General features: G+C 36.6%; 1 protein-coding gene across 2 annotated transcripts in view; it reads right to left on the reverse strand.

Moving 5' to 3' along the window:
• Positions 1–13,432, reverse strand: part of anks1ab (ankyrin repeat and sterile alpha motif domain containing 1Ab) — a 35,466-nt gene that overhangs the window by 1,106 nt on the left and 20,928 nt on the right. Inside the window, exons 8-14 of one of the 2 annotated variants that reach the window (XM_053498772.1) lie at positions 8,023–8,148; positions 6,412–6,483; positions 6,072–6,155; positions 5,758–5,895; positions 5,382–5,558; positions 2,580–2,678; positions 197–1,595 (exon numbers count right to left, since the gene is read on the reverse strand). In XM_053498772.1, the coding sequence (XP_053354747.1) occupies positions 1,479–1,595; positions 2,580–2,678; positions 5,382–5,558; positions 5,758–5,895; positions 6,072–6,155; positions 6,412–6,483; positions 8,023–8,148 (813 nt within the window). In that variant the 3' untranslated portion in view covers positions 197–1,478. Of the gene's footprint in view, positions 1–196; positions 1,596–2,579; positions 2,679–5,381; positions 5,559–5,757; positions 5,896–6,071; positions 6,156–6,411; positions 6,484–8,022; positions 8,149–13,432 lie in introns of those variants that run through there. The other variant, XM_053498773.1, reaches the window with a different exon arrangement.

Here is a 13,432-nt window from a genome sequence, read left to right on the forward strand (position 1 = left end):
CCCAATAAAAAGTCAGTCACAAAATGTAAAGATGATACAAGTTCACATCTGTATACCCATGACTACTAGAGACTGACAAGGAAGGAGAGAAAGCTTTGGCATTGTGTAGAGACTATCCAGTAAAACTGAACTGCATTTCAATCACGTTAACCCTAAACAATGTGGAACATTATTCTTTTGAACTCTTCCCGTGACTGTTTCATTTCTTAATCTTTGTGTCGTAGATATTTCATGATTAAGCTGAAGTTTACCCCAATTACTAAATTCTGAAATACATTTTTTTTTTTGGTTCCACCAACCAGATTGCGTCAACACTGACAAAACAAGCGACAATTTAAAAAAAAGCATGAACACATATGCACAAATGTTGTATTTACTAAATGATTTTACAGTGTACGAATACAAATACAAAACTTTTAAGGGTTTCAAACCGTAAGTCATTCAGATTCATGCTGCGATTAATCACACTTAGTCATAGCCCTGGTAGTGCCACACATATGCTAAAGTAAGAAGGAAGAACAATGATTATTAATGCAACCAACAACAACATCATAATTTATATATACATATTACAAAAGAGGACCATAACTGGGGAATCGGGCCTCATATTTGTGCTGTGCAATTGAACTTTCTAAGGCCTCTGACCTGTTTCCATCTTTATTATTGCATTTCATATCCCAAGCTATGTTTTATGCAAAACTGCAACTGAACATGTGTTGACACTTGTATGTTTTCTAGTTGGACAAAGGAAGCACGGAGAGCGAGTTGTGAACAGTGAACTGTGCACTGAGCGCGGCAGAAATATAGGGCAAGCTAGAAATAATCATTAGTGGAGGTGGAGACGGATATAGTGCGCATACTGTGAGGAATTTCTTACATGTTTGCATCTACAGTGGCGATGAACTGTATGTTTGTAATTATGTTTGAAACTGGCACGGACAGTAATGCTGTTCCAAACAGAAATTTCATGTTGCTAGCTTTCACTGATTCGTGTCTGTCAAAGAAAAAGCCAAAATATATCTAAAAGGTATAGGCATCTCAACTACAAGACTTGATAACCAGCTACGCTTCAGTTTGTGCTCAAGGCTTCACAGAGGCAAAATCCTTTGATATGAGAGGACTGTTAACGTTCAGCCTTTTAATAGAAAAAATAGTCTGAAAAGTCAGAACTACATAGACTATCAGACTGAAAGGAATTCTTTAAAGAGGGACAGCTGCAGAGGAGTGTCCAGGATGTCTAGACAAAATTTTTAAAATGCAGAAGATGGCAGATGGCTCTTTGAGAAAACTACACAGATGAGTTGTGGGGACAGAAAGAGAAAAAGAGAGAGAGAGAAAGAAAGAGATAGAGAGAGATCAGGGAGCAGATCTTGCCCTGAGGGAGGCTACAATTCACAGTGAGAAGGCACAGGGCACTACAGTTCTCTCAGGGGGCAAGTGGCTTAACAGGGCAGCTGGTTAGGACTGTTGTCCCCGCTTCAGAATATGGTGGTCTCATACTTGGCACCGCAGGCCGGCCTGGAGGAGTCACGAGGGTCATAGTGCCAGCTGCTGCCCAAGGACTGCACATCTGTCTCCTGCTCGATGGGCTCCATCTGCCGGGGAGGAGGGAGGGACGGATGAGACTGCAAATGCTCACCCACCACATGTGCCATAGAATGGGCATGATGCAGGAAAAATCACAGTGAACATTTACAACTGCAGCCTGTATGTGGTACTAGGATGCAGTGCATTGTGGACTGACATAGTGAGCAACAGACTAATTTGCACTTAGAATGTTTCTCTACTGTAATTTCCCCCAAAATAACATTTTGTAAAATGCTTTTCTCAGTTTCCCTATTTACCTTATGAGCCTAAAAGACAAAAAGAAAAGGATGATTCATCTTTCCTCTAGTTTTACTGTAAAAAAAACTACTACTACGATAGATAAAAAACTACGGAGAAATTATACATAGTACATGGAAGTATAGATAATGTTTCAAAATTTTCCTCAATTCAAAATGGAATCATGCCACAAAAAATTACTAGTGTACATATTCAAGTAAAAGGGATATTTTTTAATCGATAAAATTATATAATGTCACCTGACAAGTAACTTTAATTAGTTATCTAAAAAAAGTTAGAGGCAGCCATGCTATTTTGCCTGAAAACAACATCCAGTCTCTGTAAAGTTGTTGGTCATATGCAAGAGTAATAACTTAGCAAGCAAAGCTAAAAAAACGGTTTGTACACGGACATCCCACATGGGAAACTGTAAAGATTATAAACTTCATTCTGAAGAAAAACAAATTCTTCCCTTGAAATGATATTACAATTATAGTGATGTTAGTCACAGCTCAACATAAAGGACATGAAAAATTACCGCAGTTAGGCATACATTGCAGCTTTCCTATTCTTCCCTTTTTTATTTATTTATTTATTTTTCAAATAAAAAAAAAAGTAAAGAAAAGGTAAATAATGAAAAGTGAAAGAAAATTTTGTTAAAGCTGGAAATGGTCAGAGAAGGGAATGGGAAGGTGTGAAGCAAGGTCAGAGAGAAAGGGAGATGGAAAGAAAGAAGGAATAAAAGAGAGTAGAACCTGAACTCCAGGGCTGACAGAGGGCAGCGGGAGGTAGGAGGGACGGTGGGCAGAACAGGTGTGACAGTAGCAGCAGTGGCATTCCGTTACTGGTGCACCCTGTGAAGGAGGGGAAGTGAGAGCAGACCAAAAGAAACATATATATTCAGATAAGAAACATATTATACATTATATTATAGTACACATATAATATGATATACATTAAAATATTATACCATGTAATGTAATTTATTGTAATAATGTATAACAACATTTAGACAGTTTGACAGAAGAACATATGCAATTTTTTGACTTTTACTAATTTTGGCAAATTATTATTCTCTGACACACAAGGTCATGTTTAAAAAAACATTTCATTTATAAGTAATGTGTGTACGAAGCGGTGGCACGTTGGCTTAGTGGTTAGCAGTATAGCCTTGCACCTACAGGGTCTGGGTTTGATTCCCAGCCAGGTTCGAGTCCCGCCTTTGTGTGCATGGGGCCCCGTACTTAGTGGGTTTTCTCTGGGTACTCTGGTTTCCTTCCACACTCCGAAAATTGTGCAAGCTAGGCTAATTAGCCTTCCCAAATTGCCTGTAGCGTCTATGTGTATGTGTGTGCCCTGTGATGGACTGGTACCCTGTCCAGGGTGTATTGTGTAAGTCTCCTGGGATGGGCTCCAGGCTCCCCATGACCCTGAATACAGGATGAAGCAGTATAAAGAATGACTAAGTGTGTATAAAGCTGTTGGTTAAACTGTGCATGGCTGTACTAGGATAGAGAGTTGTTGTCGTGTACCAAAGTGAACCTAAACTGGTAGAGGAGGGGCTGATGGTGTAAACTGAAGTTTCTGTATTGCTTGTAATGTTTCTCATGATCTTTAACAGTCTTTCCAATTAAAAAAGTTTTGTGTGCAACAAAACTCAAACTATTGGACTGCATCAAGCAAAGAAAACAGGAAAATTCCAGACCACTGTAACAAATCTCAGTAGCTCTTTGGGGGTGTGTCAAAAAAAACAAAACATTATTTAGCTTTTTAGAAATTTAGTTGCTTTGCTGTAAAAACCTTTTGTACACAGTTTCCATGATGACACGGGGACCAACAAGGTCCTGTGAGGAAATTTTGGGATCCATTTTGGAAGATTTAGAATTCAGACAAACTGTTTTTGGGTCATGGCATAATGAGGACTTTGCCCTAGTGTACTTTCAACTGCAACACTGGAAGATGACAAACACTTCACCGTCTGCACCATTTAAACCTTTTATGTCACTTTGAAACTACTTTGTTTAGGACCAGGTTCTCTCACACAGGTGCAAATCACAGTCATTCAGACAATATCAATGAATGCTGGCTCATATTATAGAAATATTATAGATAAATAGATATCTTTATCTGATGCCATCTCAAGTTGTGCCACATCTTCCTGCAACAAAACCCAAATTAACTGTTGCTGCAAGACATTTCATGTTTACGTATATAAAAATCTTAAATGTTATGATAGTATCTTGTGCACAATTGTCTGGCATATTTGAAGGATTATAGTTTAGTTAACTTGCATCCAGAGACGTTTTCTGAATATTTGGATGTTATTTGTATTTTTTTAAGACCTGGAGCAGCAAAAGTTTTTCTGATTTAATTAAATATCCACTGACCCCAAATGTAAACTGATTCAGATTTTCTAAGAGTAATAGGTATTCTCCCTAAAAGCATAAAAAACTAAAATACCCTTGATCGCACTTGTGTATTTTAATTCTCATACTGGTGACAGTTAACACAAACCTATTGGAAGTACTGGACGCGTTATTTCCAGTGCACCTGGAAATTTTTATAATTCCTTATTTTAAAATAAATTAAATTTATTATTTTTCTCAAAATTCTACAAACAATAAGCCATAATGACAATGTGAAAGAAGTTTGTTTGAAATCTTTGCAAATTTATAAAAAAATAAAAAATAAATCACATGTCCATACAGTAAGTATTCACAGCCTTTTTCTTGACACTCAGAATTGAGCTCAGAAGATGTTTCTACAACACGATTTGGGTCCACCAGTGGTAAATTCAGGTAATTGGACATGATCTAGAAAGACACACAATTGTCCAAGGATGAGCACAGTGGCCTCTATCATCCATAAATGGAAGAAGTTAGGAACCACCAGGAGCGGGCTACTCGGCCAAAGTGAGCGACTGGGGAAGGAGGGTAGAACCCCTTTATCAGGGAGGTGACCAAGAACCCGATGGTTAGTTTGAAACCTAACCATTACAGTGGAAAAGAACCTTCCAGAAGAACAACCATCTCTGCAATCAGGCCTGCATGATAGAGTGGCCACACGGAAGGTATTTCTCAGTAAAATGCACATGACGGGCTCCTGGAGTTTGTCAAAAGGCATCTGAAGGACTTTCAGACCATGAGAAAGAATTTTTTTTGTTAAAGCACCTTTGGCACCAGTTACAGTCTCAGGTCTTTTTGAGTATGATGCTACATGATGGTTTTTCTTCTGGAAGGTTCTCTGTTAATTGTGGGACCTTATATAGACAGGTGTGTTTCTTTCGACATAATGTCCAATCAACTGAATTTACCACAGGTGGACTCCAATCTAGTTGAAGAAACATTTTTTTCTTTGTTTTTTATTTGTAATAAATTTGCAAAGATTTCAAACAAACTTCTTTCACATTGTCATTATGGGTTATTGTTTGTAAAATTTAAAGAAAAATAAGGAATTTAATCGATTTTGAAATAAAGCTGTAACATAGCAAAATGTGGAAAAAGTGAAGCACTGTGAATACTTTCCAGATATACTGTATTTGGGAAGCTATTTCTTACCACTGATCGGCGCGTGCTGTTGCGAGATGACACCGGCCTGCTGCTCTTGGTTTCAACGATCTCCAAGTTCGCACCACTGTAGGTACTGTGACGTCGGGCCTTCTGTGCCTGAAGAGCAACTTGATAGGCCACTTCAAATGCTTGTCCCAGAGTCAAGATGATCTCATAGGTTTGTGTCTGTATTGGGGAACACAATGGAGGGTAGAATTTAATGGTGACATGCCAGGTTACTGTATGTTCATGATAAAACTGACATGCGGATGGTATCAATGAAAAATAGACATTCATGAGAAACCTTATTATTTCAACATAAATGAAAGATGTTTAATCTTTGTCAATGATTTCACTTAATCTGGAACTAAAATGTGTGTCTTACCACTTCAACTGTGGTGAAAACATGGCAGAAGTGGTGCCCCGACTTTAGATCTTTTGTGATATAGGCAAAAGCGCGAAGTTCATCAGGATCTTGAGCCGCACAGGAGATGTTCTGGATCTCATGTTCCGCCACGATACCCTACATAGGTCACAATATTTTGCATGAGTGCTTTTTTTCACTGACTAAAACATTTTATTTGGGCTACCAACGAGCAGAATTCTATTTATTTTATATAATAGTTTTGGATTTTATGCTAATAACTTTAGGTTATTCCTCGTCTGTGCATAAGTTTGGAATGAATAACTGCATCCTACCTTAGAGGCTGCGTCTATGAACTTGACCCCTTTATAAGTGATGGAAAGGATTATCACAGGACCTTTCCGGTGGTCTTTTGATTTCTGACAAACGAGACACAGAGAGGCAGCATAGGTTTGTGGTGTTTGAGCTGAATAGTTCGAGCTATTTATGCTGCTATTCTGTATTATTGAATTGACTATTTATGATTTAAAATAAACACTCATTTAAAATAGGCAGAAAATCACTACATTGGATAAAGGCTATAACATGTAGCCCACATAAAACAATTAAACTAACTGTAAAAAAAAAATTGAGAAACTAAAAAACTGAAAATATGAAAAAAAATTATTGTTTTACCCGTATTCTTGAACAGGCTTCTTGCGTAGATTCAATACCTCTGAGATCTCTGATTATCACAGACCCAAGATACTATAAAGCCAAGAAGTCAGTGTTAAATCAAACACAGTTACATTTACAGTGTCATTTAAGAATAAAGACTTTGCTTTGCCTCTAAGTACAAATATATACAATTTACAGTACATGTACATATTTGATTGTTTTTAATTGCTTTTTCCTGGCCAGGGATTTGATGTACTTTAAATAGTTTTAAATTGCATAAAATAAACTGATTCTTGAATCCAGTTCATAATATACAGGTAATTAGTACTGTACATGCAGGTATACTGCCCAGAAAAAAAGAAAGTTGCACATTCTAATATTTCATTTGACCGCCTTAACTTTGATTACAGCCTGCAATACAGTATGTTGACCAGTTCATGTTTGAAAATGCTCCTAGACCCACCCTTTCACAATTTGAGTCCTGGAATATGCCCGTGACATCAGGGAAAAAAAAGCCCATTGAAAGGATAACCTGTTTTTTCTGCACATTCAGGTCATCAGATGACTTAATTTTATTGCCACATAACGTTGCTGAGCCTAGACCTCCAGATCATATACCGGATCATAACACTGCCTTCTGATGCTTGTACATTGGGTGCTGTGTATTATCGGTATATCCTATATATGCATATACTGTATGTAAAAAAAAAAGCCTAAATCTACAAGAGTGACCGATAATACACAGCACTTCCTTCTTACCCTGACGCACCCATTGGAATAGGAATAGGCTCAATCTGGACTTATGAGACCACATGACCCTTTCCAAAGTCCAGTCTCTATCTGCCCTTGCAAATTCAAGCTTAGACTTACTAACAAGTGGTTTTCTTTTGTATGGTTTCTTATCTTTTCCTACTTTCACGATTCAAAATAACTGTTATCTACAGTTTTTTTTTTTGGCACCACTTCACTAAGGTCACTCTCACTCATTCTCTAAAGTATACTGCTAATCCTGTACAGGATCGTGGGCGTCCTGGAGCTTATCCCAGTGGACTCAGGACAGAAAGTGGAGAGGATTGGACAGGGTGCCATTCCATTACAGGCCATACTGTATAATCACATGCACACACAATTTGGAAACTTTGATTAAGCTAATTAACATGTCATTTGCCTGTGGGAGGAAACACATGGGAGTACATCCAAACTTCATGCACACAGACCCAAGGAAAGGTCACAGTGCTAACCCGTACGCCACCATGCCACTTCACCAGACCTTTAAGTGATTTCTAATCACAGCTCACATTTTTTTTTCTAATCACATTTCTTTCATGATGCTAATGGTTTAGGACTATCCTTCAATGTTTATTTTGCATGATTCAGGCCAACAATTTGACCCTTCTAAAACAGCGATTTTCTTCCTGGCCAGGCAGTATATGACATTATTCATAAAATGTTTGTATGTCCAAACTGAGATAGATATTCTTATTATAAAACAATCTTATAGAATACAGAGTATTGATAACTATGGACCTTTGTGCAGACTTTGGTTAAACCACTGTATCTTCCAAACCATCCTGTATATGCATAAACTGTATGTAAAAAAAAATGCCTAAATCTACAAGAGTGACTTACACTAGCTTCATAGCAACAAGCCTCTGTGATGAGCTTCTCAGGATGGTGGTGCCACGTGGAAACAGTGGTGTATGCAGTCTGGCTTGGGGTTCGTCGAGATTCCTTGTGACGATCTGTATGCCGGTCCTTTATAAACATTCCAGTAAATGGTTAAGACAGAGCAAAATACATAAAAGGATAAATGAGTAAATAACTTTTTTTAAATAAATATGTTGATTTTTATGTATCATTTAAATAAACCATTACATCAAAAGTACTTAATTGTGTATACATCATTCACTTTTCTTTTATAAATTATTTTTCCCTTCCTTTCCTTGTTTTTCGCTTTCTTCCTTCTTTTATTATTATTATTATTATTATTATTATTATTATTATTATGTTGTACTGTACATATGCACTTGTGTATACGACTACATGTAAAATACATGAATAAGCAAACAAATTAATATTATGCTATTGACGTCAACCATATATACAGTACACATACAAAGTGGGTTCATATATAGCAGAATACTTTTTTTTGTTTATTTATTACTTTCTGTTTGTATTCACAGATTTTTTTCCTGTTATTATTTCTTATATATTTAAAAAAAAAACATGGCAATAAAGAAGTATACTGTAGATTTCACATTAAGGCATAGCAATCAAGCCCAAAAAGCATTGTAAGAGCAGTTTTAGGTGCACCAATGGAAAAGTATGAAGATATGTACACCTGTAAATATAAATCTACAGTACTCATGCGGCAACCTTTTTTATTTGTTTATTTATTTATTTATTAGAAAAGGAAAGTTTTAAAAAGAAACCTGATTAGGTTAAAGATTAAGTTCCCTGGTGGAATAATGGATTGCAATTAGACTCTCACTGCCATGATCTTGGACAGAGTCCCATTTTATGGATGCATTACAATTGAGAGATAGAATATAAAATATAAAGTCTATTCAAATAATAATTTTGTGTTTGGACCATTGTCTTAACATTATCCCAATTGCATGCAGACAATGCTGGTCTAATGTAGTTTTATAAACTTTCCAAAATTAAACCTTAATGCCTAATTAACCAATGTTGGCCCATGAACGTTGTCACTATAATAGTTGCCTGGGGAGACACATGCCAACACACAAAGCCAGCCAACTGCATCTTTTTAATTGCTGCTCATATTGTGTCAAAGGGCAGCACAAAATAATATCAGTACTCTTTCACATACATGATTGCTTCGCAGATGGCCACAATTTACCATTGTCACTATGACAATGACAAAAACAAAGTGTCATGCACTTGTCGTCTACACCCTAAGCCTACTTACATACTCCTTTTCCACTAAAGAAACTAATGGTCTTATGGCTAAAATTGGATGATTAAAAAGCAAAGCTTGTGTTTACGTGTCTAATAGTCTGGTGTCCACAAACCTTTGGACATATTGTGTACTATAGGGCAATAAAAAAATCAAATGAAAATATTACAGTGTATATTTACATGCACAGTTTATATAAAACCAGTAATAACAAACTGATTAAATTTTATTTAAATTTAATATTTTAGTTGAGTAAAAAATATTTTCTTCCCATTTTTGACTCCTATGAAACAGAAAAACTCTTTTACCATAATGAAAACCAGAAGAAGCCTTATTGTTGTTGACATGGCAGCCTACAGTATATTGTTCAGCGCTAGTCAGTGCTAATCTGCAATATGTAGTGTGCAAGTATGTAGTAGGGGTGCATGCCTACAAAGTTTTACTAGTCAATTATTAATTCTAGAATGTAGTAATTTAAAATGCATTTGTGTGAAGGAGCTGGAGGTACAGCTAAGCCTGCTGATCAACTGAGAGCACAGCACAGCATGGAAACTCTGTACAGCTTAAGGATGATAAAATACCACCTTAATTAGGAATGGAGTGCATTGTCTACAGCAGTGCCTTAGATGTTTCAACACCACATTTATCCTCAGCCTCTGTGGCACCTAAAAATGAGCTGCAATGCGCCTCTAATATGAACAAAACTAGCTGGATGGGAGCATGCAATGCATCTTGCACATTTTCCCCACTTCGTGCAAAGTGTTTAAGGTTCATTAAAGCAGGGGCGGGAAGGGGGGGGGGGATTTTACCAGCATTGTCTTATTGCCATTGTCCTTATTTAGTCTCACAATTAAAGTACATTTAGCTGCTTTCTTTACCGTCTGCTTCCCTGTTTTTCCACCTCTATGCAATCCAAAGTATGCGGGATTCACTCTTAGCCATATTATGCTTTGCTTGCCTATCTTAGTTTATAATTATGCTTTCCCACTAAACAATATGAGTCCAACAACTTGTATAGATACTAGAGTAAAGACCTCTTCTCTTATAAATGGTGGTTAATAAAATTCTTTAAGCCGATTAAATCAATTAAGAGACGTTAATGAACATGTTGAGAGCTTGGAATACAGCCTCATTCTCTAAAAAATCCAAAGCCTGTGATTTCTCTGCGGAATTTCATAGTGCTTGAAGGCAGTATGTAAAAGAAGGAGTGAATAAATGGGGGATTTCAAGCATTTTTATTAATTGAATACGCTTGGAGACTGATCAGCCGATGCTTGATATCGCCCTCGTTAATCAAATTGGCTTGTTAATCAGCTTGGCTAACCAAGGTTACATGGATATACCCCTAGGGCATGTTCTAGGGGTCAGTACTGGTAAGCCTTATTGTTAATACGTGTCCTGTTTTTTTTTTCTTTTCTTTTTTTTTCTAGGTTTATTATTTTTAAATCCTATACTATTATTGCCATAGCATGAAAAGAGAATCTATCAAACTACTTGTTTGCTTTCATAGTGAAATATGAAAAAGTTTGGATATTAAGACATTGAAGATTTTATTAATCTGCTGTTGTTGTTGTTGTTGTTGTTGTTACAGCTGTATGAAATTAATTATGCAGCCTTATTTAGACCAGTATCTTAATATGTAATCAAATTTACATCTACTGCCCTCATGCATTTTTTTTTTTTTACATTTTGATGATAAATTTGAAAAATATTGTAAAGAATAATACATTGCTTCACACACTGTCAGGGATAGCTTCTGTATCTACCATGATCCTTGCCAGGGTAAAGATGTTGCTAGGGATGAATGAATAAAAATTTATAAAAATAATAATTAATAAAAAAAATTAAAAATAATAATTATAGAAAACATTATCTTCTGAATAAACATCTTAATTTTGTGTATTAATTTGTGTGTTTATACACATAATTACGTTTTTTAAAGATCACAACAAGCTCATGTCTGTTATTGGAACAATAAGTAATCAAATGAACCCAGGATCTTCAGTCTAACCCACCCAGTTACAAGACCCACAAAAGACCAATACAGTACTGGCTCATTTTTGATTATCCACACTTTTCACATTTGTAAATATGCTGCCGATTTCCAAAAAGTTCACACAAGATCTGTCTGGGTCGCCTTGCGCTATGATTATGGTGTGAATTTCCTGTGGCATTGTTTTAACAATCCTATGCAATGTCCTAACTTTTATTTCCATCCATATTTGCATTAATTTTGTCTGGAATCTTGTATCGATGATGGGAGAGCAGAACAATAAAATAAAGTTGGCGCTAGCTTATAGTAGAATTAGAAGGTCAGGACTCTTTGGTGACCAATTCTTGTATGAATTTATTTATTTTCGAGCTTCACTAACAAGTGGTTTTCTTATGGCCACACAGCAGTTTAGTTCTTATTTTATGTGTTCTTATAACAATACTGTATGTATGTGGAAGTGCCCTTACTTTCACTATTTGATTTCTATTGTTGATTTTTAATGATGTTTTTAAGTGATATCTTTTAATAATGCACTGAATAATTCTTAACCCAATTAAAGCAATTTCAGCAATTACCTTCGTTATTTTCTTTGTTTGATGTAGGCCAATATTTGACCCTTTTGAAACACAGCAACATCTTTCTGACCACCAGGTACATAATCTGATATTGTTGTTTAAGAAATAAGAAGCTACTCACTACATCAGTTAAGCTTTTAAAAGTTGTTGCCAGCTGAAACATATTAATCACTGCAGTAGTTATCCAATCCAAGGCTCTTTAGTATTTGCTTATCCAAAAGATGACTAGACCACTAGCTATATATTCCTAACAGTTGTTGTGAAGTTTTGTACGATACCCCAAACTGTTTGATCTGTGATGTAACTGAATTTTTTTTACCTGGCTAATTGTCTGGCTTATTTTTTTTTTTAGGTGGTGGAATAAACTTCCTCCAGATGTCCGTACCGTTGAGTCTTTGACTATCTTTAAACAACGTAATTGTTTTTTCAGTACTTGAACAAAAAAAATGCCTAATTGTAAATGTAAATGTATATACTCCCCATCCGGTGTGTAAATAAGGACCGGTGATAAAACAGACACCCTCGAGCCCACACAATTTTGTGTGCAACAGAGAATATTAATCTTTTAATGACTTATCATTTTTAATCCAATTTGCAAAACAAGAAAAAGGGTTTAAAATATACCCTTTATAATAAAAACATTATTAATAGACCTGAGGGCATCTCAGATCAAAAGCCTAATAGACCCGAGACTCAGAACATCCTTTTTACTAGCCATTTTTTTCTGTTCAGGGTCACTGTGAATCCGGAGCCTATCCTGGAAACACTGGTTATAAAGCAGAAATACACCCATGGATGAGACATCATTACAGATCACCATGTACACATACATTGATCAACCACATACCAATAACACAACAACACTGAACACTAACTATGCACCAGTAATTTGGAGAACAAAGGTCAGTCTGTCTGGTCGGATTACACAGACAAGCCAATGCAGCACATCACTGAAAGAAGTCAATGCTAGCCACAATAGAAAGGCATCAGAACATCCAGTGCACCACAGTATACCATGCACAGGGGCCAGCAGTTTAAGAGCCCAAGGCATCTACTCAGACCATCAAATTCTTTAGATCCCAATCTGATCGAGCACCCATGAAATGAGCAGATCCAATTGACAGCACCCCTTCCCCACAAACCACAGTACTCAAAAGATTCGCTGATGACATCCTGGTGGACATCACAACAAAAACCTTTGTGCGAGGTGCCAGAGCCCACAGAGAAGTGACCAAAGTTTGGACACACCATGAATTGATTTGGACATTGGATTAGTGAAAATCTGCCCTTTAGTCTGATGAGTCCAAAGTTGAGATTTTTGGTTCTAACCAATGTGGGTTTGTTAGACATAATGGGAATTATGACAGGTCCTAAATGACAGGTCCTGAATGTGTGGCTCCCGCTATGATGAATGGACGAGGGAGGTGTGATGGTGTAGGCGTGCTTTTATGGTGAACGTGTTAGTGACAGTCAAAATTAAGAGCACACCTAACCAGCATGGCTACCATAGCATTTTGCAGCAACATGCTAACCCATCTGGTTGCATTTAGC

This window comes from Clarias gariepinus, chromosome 6, assembly GCF_024256425.1.
Source record: "Clarias gariepinus isolate MV-2021 ecotype Netherlands chromosome 6, CGAR_prim_01v2, whole genome shotgun sequence".
Classification (NCBI taxonomy): domain Eukaryota; kingdom Metazoa; phylum Chordata; class Actinopteri; order Siluriformes; family Clariidae; genus Clarias; species Clarias gariepinus.